Below are 13,178 nucleotides of genomic sequence, written 5' to 3' on the forward strand. Positions count from 1 at the left end.
TATTAAAAAAATTAACAAGTAGACTAGCTGTCCAGTGATCAGTAAGTTATTAACTATGGATGATGAATCTTATGATAAATATCAAAGCGTCACGAAATTTCTTCTCAGCAAAAACTAGAAGTTAGGTAAAAAAATTTAATCTAACTAAGATTTTAGTGGAGAAAGTTACTCGGTATTTGTGCTTATCCGGGGGTGGCTAGCAAGTAACTAGCGGAATAGTAGAGGTACAAAGACACCACCATTATGAAATAAATAAGTAAATAAATAATCAAAGCATCAAGAAAACTTAAGTTTCATTCAATTTGCTGGTAAATGACTCATGAGTCATGGTTTAAATTATTGCTAAATACAAGAAACAACAGTGTCAACCAATAGGCTGGATATCACAATAATGGTGAAGTGGAAAAGGAGGATCAAAATAAGAACCATTTAAAATGGAATATGCAGTGAGTTTGTTTGCTGCATCTGTGGCATGTATTCCATCCCAGCTTACATAGTTCTGTGGATCCTCACAGGCCTTGGCTGTCACTTTAGTTCCATTTATTTGTTTGGTATTTCCACAGAATAGTTGCTGGTTAAAATTGTAAGCACCACCTCCATATCCACAACATGCTTTGGTTCCATATTTTAGCCCTGCAAAAGCAAAATTTTCCATTGACGTCATACAATACATTAAAACTCTTATGTCAAATTGATAAAATGTCAGATTTTGCGGCATTCAAAACAGAATTTTGGACTGTTCAGCATTTTATCTTAAATAGAAAAGGAAAACAAATACCATAAGAAGTAGGGTGTTGGAAGAGATCCAAGAGCACAGCATGAGTGTCCACGTATACCACATTTGCATCACCAATTTCTTTTCTTGTTTTTGCCAATGCTGCTTTTAGCATATTGTTATAATCCACCACTGCATTATTGTATGATATTAAACAACCAAACTGGTCAATATCAGAAGTGTTATGAGGCAGCTCCACCAGAAATGCAGGGTAACATCCAATTGGTGCTAAATTTAGCACCCAAAATGTTCTCCCACCCAATGCATGTATCTCCTGGCAAATAGAACAGAACCAACATCAATATCAGAAGTCGCACATGTCTGAGCCAATAACACGCATAATTAGGTAAATAAAAGTGTACTTTATCTGATAGCTAGTTTACACTCACACATTAGTAGTTTTTGCTCTATCTCATAGATAGATTAAGCTTTTTACTATGATAGTCATACAATTCAAATCCCACGATCGCACCATTTATCAAAAAATTTACTGCATGTCTGAGCCAAGAAAAGAGTCAAACTCACACGTTTAAAAGGTGTTGAAAATATAATTAGTTAAATAAAAGTGTACTCAATCTAATAGTTTACGCTCACTAGGCTCACATTAGTAGTTTTCCAAAAGATAAAAAAGAAGATAAAAAGAGAAGGAAAAGACGAGGGACTAATTATTTATTGAATGCTAGGACGATGTTACCTTGATGGTGCTGGCTATTTGGGAAACCACTCGAGGGAGATACTCTTTCACTCCACTTATTCCTATTCTAGCCAAATTTCCAGTGAAGTCATTTTGGCCAATGTAGAATGTATATAGTGATTTTCCAAATATGTCTGGCGAAGGCAGATTAGTTTTCCCTGAAAATTCAAACTCGATTATGAATAACATTAATACACATTATATTTACTGAAATATTTATGGAAAAAACTGATTTACCTTTATGGTGATGTTCATCAACTTTAACCTTAAATTCTTTCATTTGTCGAAGCTGAATCTCAAGCGAAAAAGGGCTAACCCCAGTAACAAATAAAGAAGTTTGTGGCAAGCGGACAGTGGATGCCAATGTTGCAAAATTAGCACCATGTCTGTAATCAGATCCAATTGATTGCAGATATGGACTCAAAAATGGTAGACCTAATCCTTGAGCTGCACATGAGGAACAACCAAACTTTCAAATAACTCATGTTACAGATTTAAACTGAAATTGATGAGAGGCGGGATGAAGTAAGGAGGACAAATATTTTCCTAAATACATAATTGTGTGAAGGATCCAGATTATTAGCCAATGAATCATTCTCGTAGATGCTTCTTGTTTAACTGTGTGATCATCTCATTCTATAAGTTTAAGCGGCAAGAAATAACAAGTTTATATACTGTTTAATTATATCTTCAACATACATCTTCACGCGTGACTTTTTTTGTGGTCGAAGCATTTGATTTTTTTTTTTTAAATGATGAATGATAGTGAGGCTTGAACCAAGGACCTCAAATCATGCTTATCTGTATAATCATTTCATCTCAAAGTTTAAACTGTCAGAGAAGATAGACTTCTATTCATTTAATTATATCTCCACAAATTCTTGAAAAGGACTTAATCAACCTTTGTGATTCATTAGTCTTATGGTATGGTGCCACGAATTAGGGACCGGCCAGAACACTGAAAAGGGCTAATAATGTAAATTGAAATTAAGCACGCATATGAAGTGGTCACGGGTGCAATAGTTAGGATAAGGATCTAGGACAGAACCTATATAGACAAACAAAAGCATCCAATGATAATGAGCAAGAAGATACAAAGCATGGAGCAAGTTTGCTGCTATTTCGTTTTCTTGTAAATGCAAACTCCTGTAGTCCCATTACCTATCCTCAAGTCCGAAAGTTTACAGGTCCTTATATTAAAAACAGAGAGGGTCACACTTCTAACTTTTCAAGACCTCTTATTTAAATATCTAGTCATGCTTCTTAATAAATATATACTATATATACTATATATATACATGCGCATGCCTTTTTCAGTTAACTCCCTTTCTAACATACACTTTACTTCTTCAATACTATTTCCTCCGGTCCACTTTAATTCATTGTTTGGCTTTTTGTGTGGTCTACAATATTTAATTTTTTTCAGATATCAAGAAGAAATTAACTTTTTCTTTCCAAAGTTGCACTTGGAGTAAAGAACGACCTAGGAGTAGTTTGTTATATTTCCAATGAGCAAATTAAGATTATTATGGTCAATTTCATTGTTAGTTAATGCTAGAAGGTGAATTCCTTAATATGTGAAAAGAGCAAAAAAATCACTTAAAGTGGACCGGAAGGAGTAGCTTTTAGCTAGAAACTAGAACCAATTAATGTTGGGATATAAGTTATTATAAATCTCAACTTTCCTACAATATTAATGCTTATATCATGGAACAAACCAAAGAAACGAAATGCATCATTATAGATGGCAAAGATAGTATAGAAATGCGTCATTATATAGTAGGATCCATTTAAGAAAAAGAGTTTTAATTTATGTGTGCTTACATGTGTATAAACGTTTCACACCATCAGATTAAGTTAACCTACAATTAGATAGGTAAATCTAAAATAAATAAAAAAAATAGATCGGTCAAATTAAACTTAAGGAATTTGATCGGAGAAGAATCATATATACGACCTAGAAAATCAAGGATGACTCTGCCATCAGTTGCCCGTCCAACTGGTTTCTTGAAGTAGGTCATTCCATGGGGAGGACCCTGAGCTGGGAAAGCTGCCCAAAAACCACCTGTATCTGTATTTGAATCTCCAAAGTTAAAGATTGCCTTAAATCCACAGTTTTTGCACTCTGTTGTATCCACCATAAATAAGATTGCTGCCAAGAAAACCCAAGTAATCACCATAGAATAAAACCATAAACTCATTCTTATTAATGGCTTCATGTTTTCTCTGTGTTTCTCTCAAACAAGAAGTAACTTTGGATAGTGTGGGATTCAGTGAAAGCACTTTTCCATATTTGTAGACAGAGAAGCTGTGCATGTACACATCAACTAGTGACGCAATCAAGTGTATATATGTCAAAAACAAACATTGTTACTTTAATGTTTCCCAATCATTTACCCTGGATTTTTTTAACTTTTTCACTTTCTTTTTTTGCTTTATAGTTCTGAATTATTCTCACATGGGAAATACGAATTTCAGAAAAATGTGTTGAAATCTTCGTATTTGCTTAAGTCGAATGAAAAAAGAGGGTTACTATTTCATATATAGTCTTCAAGTTCTTATCTTGTAATTCCTCTATTTAAAAAAGAATAGCAATTTCGAAAGATAGCAGTCAGCGGTCAAGTTAATTATCTAATTTCAGCCTAATTTGAATATAAATTCCTTATTTTTTAAATGAAAATAAAGCTTTTATATTAAAATTTCATATACAGTTACTGAATATCATTTTTATAGTCAAAAGGAAAAATTATTCGATTCCCCCAAAAAATAGTTAATAGTTAATTGTTTTAGAAACGGAAGTACAGAAAATTAAATAATGAAAATTAATGTTCGTGTATGAGACTTATTTCATAGTTCCAAAGATTTTCAACTCAAATGAATAATTTCATCATTTTCTGATTGATGATATTAAGTATTAGTAATTCACAATTTCTAAAATATTTGAGGTGGGAAATTAAATACAAGGCCGTTTTTCTTAGATCAGCTTGTGTTTAGACTTTAGAGTGCGAGTGAAATGCAACGAACAACATTATGTGCATTGGATTTTATTAGTCCAGAAGGGACAACTATCAATGGTTGTTTGTTTTCCTACTACTAAAAACCATGACTTGTGTAAAGATGACGATGGTGAATAAATGATATTCTTTCTTCCTAGAAATAAGTAAGGAGTATGACTAAAAATACAGTACAATTGATTGAGCTAGAATTGGCCCCTCTAGATCCCCATTCGGATTGGCTGATAAGTTCATATATATAAGCTAGCATTATTTCAGAACATTTGAGGTTTCAGAACAATAAGATGGAGTATTTATTACTCGTTAAGATTATCATTATACTCTGACTGGTGTGTTGTTAATTAAATGAGACATTTAAGAGATGGAGAAAATGGTATATTAGATAAAAAGATTTATATATATATATATTTATAAGGGGTTAATTTCATGGATGATCACATAATATTTACTTTATTGTTGCTACCTTGGCATTGCAATCTCAGCACAATCTTCTTTGTGGGTTTTACTTTTTGTGGAAGTCGGGCTATTTAACGTGGGATGCTTTGTGTTGTCTCGTAACACTTGTAATATTGACCAGTTTGGTTGTCTAATATCATACAATAATGCAGTGGGTCTTCTCTAACTATTAGGTGCTTCTATTGTCTTCTTGTTGAATTATCTCAACTATTACAGCCTTCCCACTCACTTATACATTTTACAAAGGAAGAAACAATTAAAATAGTTCTTTTCAAATTGAAGTAAACAAGACTTGATTAAATTAGATGATGAATCTATTGAGATACCTGTGCAAAGCAATAGGGGAAGAAGAAGAAGAAGAATGTGGAAAATGATCGTTTTCACAGTCCAAACTCAAAAGGCTGGAATTTTCCCTTCTTTTCTTATTCCTTTCCTTCTCCAGTAGAGCAAAGCAACGACGCGTACTCTTTGGGCCTTCATATTCTTGGGCTTGATGGACCAATGCCAGTAAGCCCATATAAGCTATAAAACAATCCTTTTCCCATATAACAAATGATCTAGTTTTTTTATTTTAAAAAAATAATCTAATCTCTAAAAACAGATTTTTGGTTTAATTTTGAAAATGTAATCAGCTTCTAAATACAAGACCACAAAAAATTGGCCATCTAGTGTAAATAGCACGGGATTAGCAATATATTATACAGGGAGAAATTCAAAAATAACCAGATTTACAAGTGGTCATTCAAAAATAGCCACAGTTTCAAAAGTCATCGAAATTTAGTCACTTTTCATTAAAAGATAAATCTGAACGAAAATACTGTTCAAGATCCGGAAAATACTCCAGCATAATATACTGAAATTTCAGTATAATATACTGGAACTCCAGTATAATATACTGAAGTTCCAGTATACTTTGCTGGAACTTCAGTATAATATACTCGAGTTCCAGCAAAGTATACTGGAGTCAGCAAAGTATACTGGTCCAACATAATATGCTGGAAGTTCATACACAGGTGCACCGAACTCCAGTATATTATGCTGGACCGGCCTCTGTTGCACCAAAATAGTGGCTATTTTTCAATGACTTGACAAACGCTGGCTATTTTTGAATGACCAGTTTGAAAACTAGCTAGCCCGTGCTATTTTAACCATTATACATGAACACCCTCGTCCCTCCATGGGCCAACCCAAAGCCCGATTTTTGTTAGATTTGTAGACCGATTCAACCTACTTGTCATACAATGGAGGCCCATTTCTTACGATGAAGCCTCACATATGCTTTTTGTATTAAAAAAGATAATTGTTTTAAAAAAGCATAATATTACTCTGGAACTAATTATATGGGGTAAATCCAATATTGGAAGAACAGAGATGAGAACCTGAAAATGTCCAAAGGAAAAATATTCTTGTCTCTGTAAAGTTTTTGATCTTTTTAATTATTGAGGGGCCAAATAACAAATGGGAAAAATCTAGTTTCAACTTTCAACTTTGAAGTAATGACTAAAATACATCCAAAGACCTTTTTTTCTCTTTTGTCAACCAAATATATCTAAAGATCGGATCTGAAAATTATGGACCACGTCAGCTGGAGCCATTGGGAAATTGGTAAAACCATGTGCCTGCAAGACACGTCACCCTGTCGCTTAACGGCAAAAGGCCACCCACGTCAGTTTCCTTTAGTCAATTGTCTCTCTCTTCGCCGTGAATCACGTATCTCACTCAAGGATTTTATAATTTTAATTCAGCGAAATGAAACTTTAGATTTCTAATTTTTGTAATAGTATTTCTTTGAATTTTGAAAAAAACCCAAATGAAACTTTTCACGGAGATTTCTAAATTCAAATCTTAAAAAACTCAAAGCTATACTTATTTTGAGCACAAATTCTTCAATTTACTTGGCAGTTTAACGACATATATTCTTGTAACAACGGTGAATCATTCAATAGATTAGCCGAGTGAATACTAGGGGTGTACAAAGAAAACCGATAAATCGCACCAAACTGATAATCCGATTCAAACCGAGAAAAAAAAATTATGTGGTTTGGTATTGAAAAATAAAACCCGACCATAATTGGTTTAGTTTGGTTTTAACTAAAAAAAAAATCAAACCGAAACCAAACCAACCTGATAGTATATTTATATAATTTTTAAAAATATTTTATACATATAAATATTTATTGTAATGTAATTTATAAATATTTCTTAAACTTTTTCACAATTTTATCTTTTAACGTATTATTTTAAGTTTAGACTGAGCATTCTTGAATGGTAAATAAATTTTATAGCTCATAAATGAAGTAACTCAACAAAGTTCAAATATATACTAATGCTAACAAAATAAATTCAATTCAATACTAGGAATGACGATAGTGTTGGATAATTATTTTAGTTTTACATTGGTTTATAATGAAAATGCATAACTTAGTTTATCTTTTTTCTTAGTGCTTAGTTATGTAATTATTATTAGTACTTATTAAGTATACTTATTTTAGCATGAGCTATATAGTATTTTTAGATTATGATAACTTTTATTGTGGCTTATTAATTAGCAATATTTGTTTTGTGTAATTTTATTATTTCATCTTTATTATGAATAATTTTGTATAATGCTATGACTTATCTCATATTATTGTGTTAGTTTCTTGAAAAATATATTATAAGTAGTTGTATATTACTAGGACTTAAGAAATATTTAGAGCACAAGTTACATATTTTATGCTATGAAGACTTTACCGGAAAAGAATCTGAAAATCCGAAAAACCCGAAAAATTCGAGATTGAAAAACCCGACTTTGTTGGTTTGGTTTATAAATTTAAAAAATAGACACCATTGGTTTAATTTGATAATTAAAAAATCCGAACTAACCCCGCATGTGTACACCCCTAATGAACACCATCGTTTATCAGAAACAATGGATCATTAAAAATTTAAAATATTTTGAACACCATATAACTATGTTAAGTATGGCAACATCAGAACAGCAAAAAAAAAAGTATATTAGCATCCTGTATCACTTATGAAAATTCACAAACTCCAAGTTAGAATTTTTGACAATCGTTAATGTCGATAAAGTAATATAAAAATGATATAACTCACCCTCATTTTTTAATAATGGTTATCTTGCAGTTATTAACTTATTGTGGAAAAATCATCCATAAACTTATGATGAGTTTTTTTTGTTCATCACTAATTCACTATGATTTCTTGCGTATACGATAACAGAAGCAGGTCCAACGAATTTCTTACGTATCATTTTATATATATTTGACAATCAATAAAACAACACAAGGAATACTAAAGCATAAGTTAAAAACATATAGTAAGAATCTATTTATCTATCTATATCTATATCTATATTTATCTATCTATCTATATTATTATAAAAGCACGAATATTTCACGCTAAATGTTGAGCGACGAAAATATTCTTAAAATATTGATCGTCTTTTATACCCTTTAAAAATAAACTATTTTCTTAAGAAATTAATTCACCACTAGATAATATTGTAGTAATATTTAGACTACCATGAATTCAACTAAAATTGTATCAACTTAAATTCAAAATTAGTTCGATCGAAATTGATTATGATAAGACTTCGAATTACATTACAAATACATCACTTAATTAACTATATCCATATCGCCGAAGAAGGCAATCCCTACCATTACCCATAAAGTCAAGACCAACACTTCACAAACTTCTTTGTGGGAGCAATCAGTAAGTTGTCATACAACTTTTCTAAATCTTTGTTAAGTTGATGCGGGTGTTTCGATGAGTTACTTTGTTGTCGAGGAATAGCAGTTATGTCGTCGAAGTTTAGATTTTTGTTGAAATTGGTTTTAAGCTTTAAAAAGGTGGATTACATATGGTTCCAATAGGATATTTGGTTTCTTTATTTTTTGAAAACCGACTGAGTTTTTTTCTTGATAATATTTGGTTTAATATCCTAGAGAAAAATAAGAATATACCAGTAGTGAATAATGCGTTTGATAGATGAAAACAAAAATCATTTGATTAGGGTCTAGCATAAAGCCATAAAACCTTATGCAGTGCTCTATACAATCAATACGACATCATACCATAGATCAAGCATATATGAATATTCATAGATTTTGATGTCTGATTTAAAGTTTTAGAGCATTTTTAAACCATAGATCATATTCCTAAATCATACAATGTAGTGTGAAACCTTAGCGGAATTAGACTTAGAGATTTTGACCGATCATATTCCTCTTGCACTAAACCACATATCATAATCCTCTTGCACTAAATTGGCTGATTTAAGGTCTTAGAGATTTTGACTCTCAGATTCAAAATAGATTCAAAATACTCGTGCAAGGCACAAACTTAGAGACTAGTTATTATAAAAGTATGAATACAATGTCGGTTTACAAAAATAATCTTATAATATTAAGCATAATAACTCATAATAAAAAGACATAACCAGAATTCTAGACATTAGCCTTATAATCCTATTAGTTTTAGGACATATACCACACGTTAGAAATCCTACATGATTATCTTTAGGAGTCCTAGTATAATTACTTTCGGGCATAGACATATAATACTACGTGATAGCATGTAAACCTAATACCTTTAGGAACACATTAGGTTTTCTTTTAGTATTTTGGTTAACTAAATTAGAGTACTATTGGGTCTTAACAAAAGATTGTAACATAATATTTCCATTAAAAATGTTGTGTCGTCTTACAAATTAGGTTTTGGCTCATCCAAAAAGGCTGTGATACTTTTGATCAATACCTTTTAATTTATTAGAAGGTGAAAAGGAAATCAACGATAATTAATTTTTGTTTTTTTTTTTGAAAATGAAAGTTAATAAATTAATCTATCTATATCTATATCTATATTTATATGACTATATCTATCTATCTATCTATCTATCTATATTTATTTATTATAAAAATATGAATACAATGTCGATTTACAAAAATAACCTTATAATATTAAGCATAATACCTCACAATAAAAGAACATAGACGTAATTCTAGACATTAGTCTTATAATCTTATTAGTTTTAGGACATATACCACACATTAGAAATCCTACATAACTACCTTTAGGAGTCCTATTAGTATAATTACTTTCGGCATAGACATATAATGCTACATGTTAGCATGTAAACCTAATACCTTTAGGAACACGTTAGGTTTTCAATTGGTATAATTACTTTCGAGATAGATACATAATTAAAGACTTTTAGTCATGTAATCCTATTACTATTATGATATACTCGCTTAAAATTTCTATTACTAATTTAATTTGAAAATGTATTATAATGTCCTATTACTAATTTAATTTGAGAATGTATTATATTGTTCAAATCCATTTAGAAAAAGGAGAGCATATATCTATCTATATCTATATTATTATAAAAGCATGAATACAATGGTGGTTTACAGAAAGAACTTTATAATATTAAGCATAATAACTCATGATAAAAGGACATAATCAGAATTCTAGATATTAGCCTTATAATCCTATTAGTTTTAGGACATAATACTACACGTTAGGATTCCTACATGATTACCTTTAGGAATCATATTAGTATTATTACTTTGGGGTTGTCTAATTCATATAAAATTAAACAAGTAAATATCTTTAGTCATGTAATCCCAGTACTTCTTAAAAATTCCTATTACTAATTTAATTTGAAAACGTATTATAATGTCTTATTACTAATTTAATTTTAGAATTTATTATATTGTCCAAATCCATTTAGAAAAATGAGAGCATGTATTATTATAAAAGCATAAATATAATATTAATATATCAAAATAGCCCTAAAATATTAAACGGAAGAACTCATAGGGAAAGGACATAACTGTAATAATCTATTTTTTGGACTACAATACCTTCTGTGCTAATTTTTAATATTTAAGATTTTAAATTTAATAAAATTTTATCTATTAAATTCTTATTAAAAAATATGTAGGAAGGTCTAATAAAATCAATTTCATAAAAATCGTCCGTATTGGCATTACATTACTACTCCATAATGTCCAATACGAAGAAAACAAAAGTAATATTAAATGGACTGTATAAAGAGTTGAATTGAGAAAACAATACCCCCACAATAATATATTTTTATATTATATTTGAACTATTTTCCTACTCAAATAATTTTTTTAAATCATTTTTCGTGTAATGTTGAAAAATACCCAATTATTAAACAACAACTAAGAAAATATTTAAGAATATAAATATGTGAGAAAGAGAGAAAAATTGGTTGGTAAGAGTGAGTACCACTAATGATTCTACAAATATAAAGATCTAAAAGTGAAATGTCATATCAAACTTTTACTCTTTTAAAAATAAAATTTATGGTGGATAAAATTATAATTAAGATTAAATATTTGAAACAAGAGATGAACTAATATTAAGATCTGAATCAACATAGAATAAATTATTTTTTATATTAAAAATAATTAATTAAATATTTAGCAAGAGAATCCAATTCATTTATTTTTAAAAGTCATCATATGAGTAAAATTCTTATTCAAGCTAAAACAAATCTTAGGGTACATAAATTTATTCCATGAAAGAACATTAGAACACAAAGTAAAAAGGTTAGTATATTATTAAGAATCAAACTTTTAAGACTATATTATAAAGAGTCGACTCTGGTATAACGGGATTATTCTTTGTAGATACCTCCGGCGAAATCGAAATAATATTTCCATGTCATGCATTAGTTGCAAATATCATATCAAGAGACATGACATTATTAGCAATAAAAACGAGTGGTGTACCGACAACGATTTTATTGTGAGGCCACCCACTTGATATACCTCTTCAAACAATTTAATTAACCATCACAAATATATCAAAGCAGAACAATTGTGCTAAAATTATAAAGAAAGCAAAATTGATAATATGAGATGAAGCACTTATGGCTAAGTGTAAAATGATTAAAAAATTACACAAAGTTCGAGAGATATATTGGATATTAATGAACCGTTTGGTAAAAAATTAATGGTTTGGGAGGTGACTGTCAAGGAGTACCGGTAGTTCCAAAATCGACAAAAGCAGAGACTGAAAAAGCTAGCTTATCAAAGTTATACTACTAGTCTCAAACGAAAATATTCAATTGACAAGAAATATAAAGTAAGAACAGATCTAGTATTCGGTGTCTTCTTGCTTCATGTGGGAAACGAATAAGAGCATCCAATAAAAGATGGTTTGGTTCTTCTTGAACACTTGGTTATCAATCCCAATAGTAATAGAAGTGCATTTAATAAGAGAAATATTTATATCATTAGATTAAAACGCAATTTGTGCAAATCGCATGATAGAATTAAAAATATATCTTAGCTAGTATAAATGAATATATTGATTAACTAAATAAAATGTTGATTGCAAAATTTTATAGTGAAAATAAAATATTTTTCAGTTTTTGACTCAGTATAAAATAATACCATTAATAACTACCAAGAAGAATAATTAAATACTTTAAGACCAAATGGCTTTCTATCATACATGTTTGTTGTCAAGTTTCTTATTTCTTATGTATGTTAGTGTCACCGTATATATAATAGACTAAGTTAAAAGTTCCGTTGCATATAGGTTAATTTTGAAGAAAAATATGCATGTCATGCTACTAAATAACTTAGATACGCCGAATAGCTTATGTAATTGCACACAGATGGTATATAGAAGTTTTGACAATAACGTCATACACGCAAAAAATATCATACTCGTTAAAGTGCTTCTAAGTATATTCTTATCCCTAAATTAAACTTTCGTCTTCTGGAACTAAGGAATTTCCTTTTAAATTTGTGTGGAAATAATTTATAGTATGTTTATGTTTTGCAAACATAATAAATAAAAATATAGGGACAAACATCTTAAATATTGGACTATATTTACCGCAATATATTTTCTTGCACGAACAATTGTATGTTGTACTTTCAAGAAGGATATCAAGATCGACAACAAGAGTTCTGGTTAAGGTAGAGCAATAAACGCATTACGAGGAAACATACACAAAAAAATATTGTCCAAGTGTTCGTTGAGATACCATCACATTAATTACTTTTAAACTATAATGTATAATTATCTAATTAACATGACAAAATTGATCATTTGTGTAAGTTTTAATGATATCCTTTTATTTTAAATTCATGTATTATGTTAATGTAATAATATTTTTCGGTATTTATATAATTATTGTATTATTATACATAAAATTTCTCTCATTAATTAAATTTTATTATTTTTT

General features: G+C 29.8%; 1 protein-coding gene across 1 annotated transcript; it reads right to left on the reverse strand.

Annotated features, from left to right (window-relative positions):
- Nucleotides 1-276: 276 nt before the first annotated feature.
- LOC107765518 (GDSL esterase/lipase At4g01130-like) lies at nt 277-3,776 on the reverse strand. Its single transcript, XM_016584177.2, has 5 exons — nt 3,427-3,776; nt 1,707-1,916; nt 1,470-1,627; nt 779-1,049; nt 277-633 (listed from the first exon to the last, which is right to left on the reverse strand). Exons 1-5 carry the CDS (start codon nt 3,686-3,688, stop codon nt 365-367), a joined length of 1,170 nt encoding a protein of 389 aa, XP_016439663.2. The 5' UTR covers nt 3,689-3,776; the 3' UTR covers nt 277-364.
- Between the last annotated feature and the right edge of the window lie 9,402 nt (nt 3,777-13,178).

Source organism: Nicotiana tabacum, chromosome 19, assembly GCF_000715075.1.
Source record: "Nicotiana tabacum cultivar K326 chromosome 19, ASM71507v2, whole genome shotgun sequence".
Lineage (NCBI taxonomy): Eukaryota > Viridiplantae > Streptophyta > Magnoliopsida > Solanales > Solanaceae > Nicotiana > Nicotiana tabacum.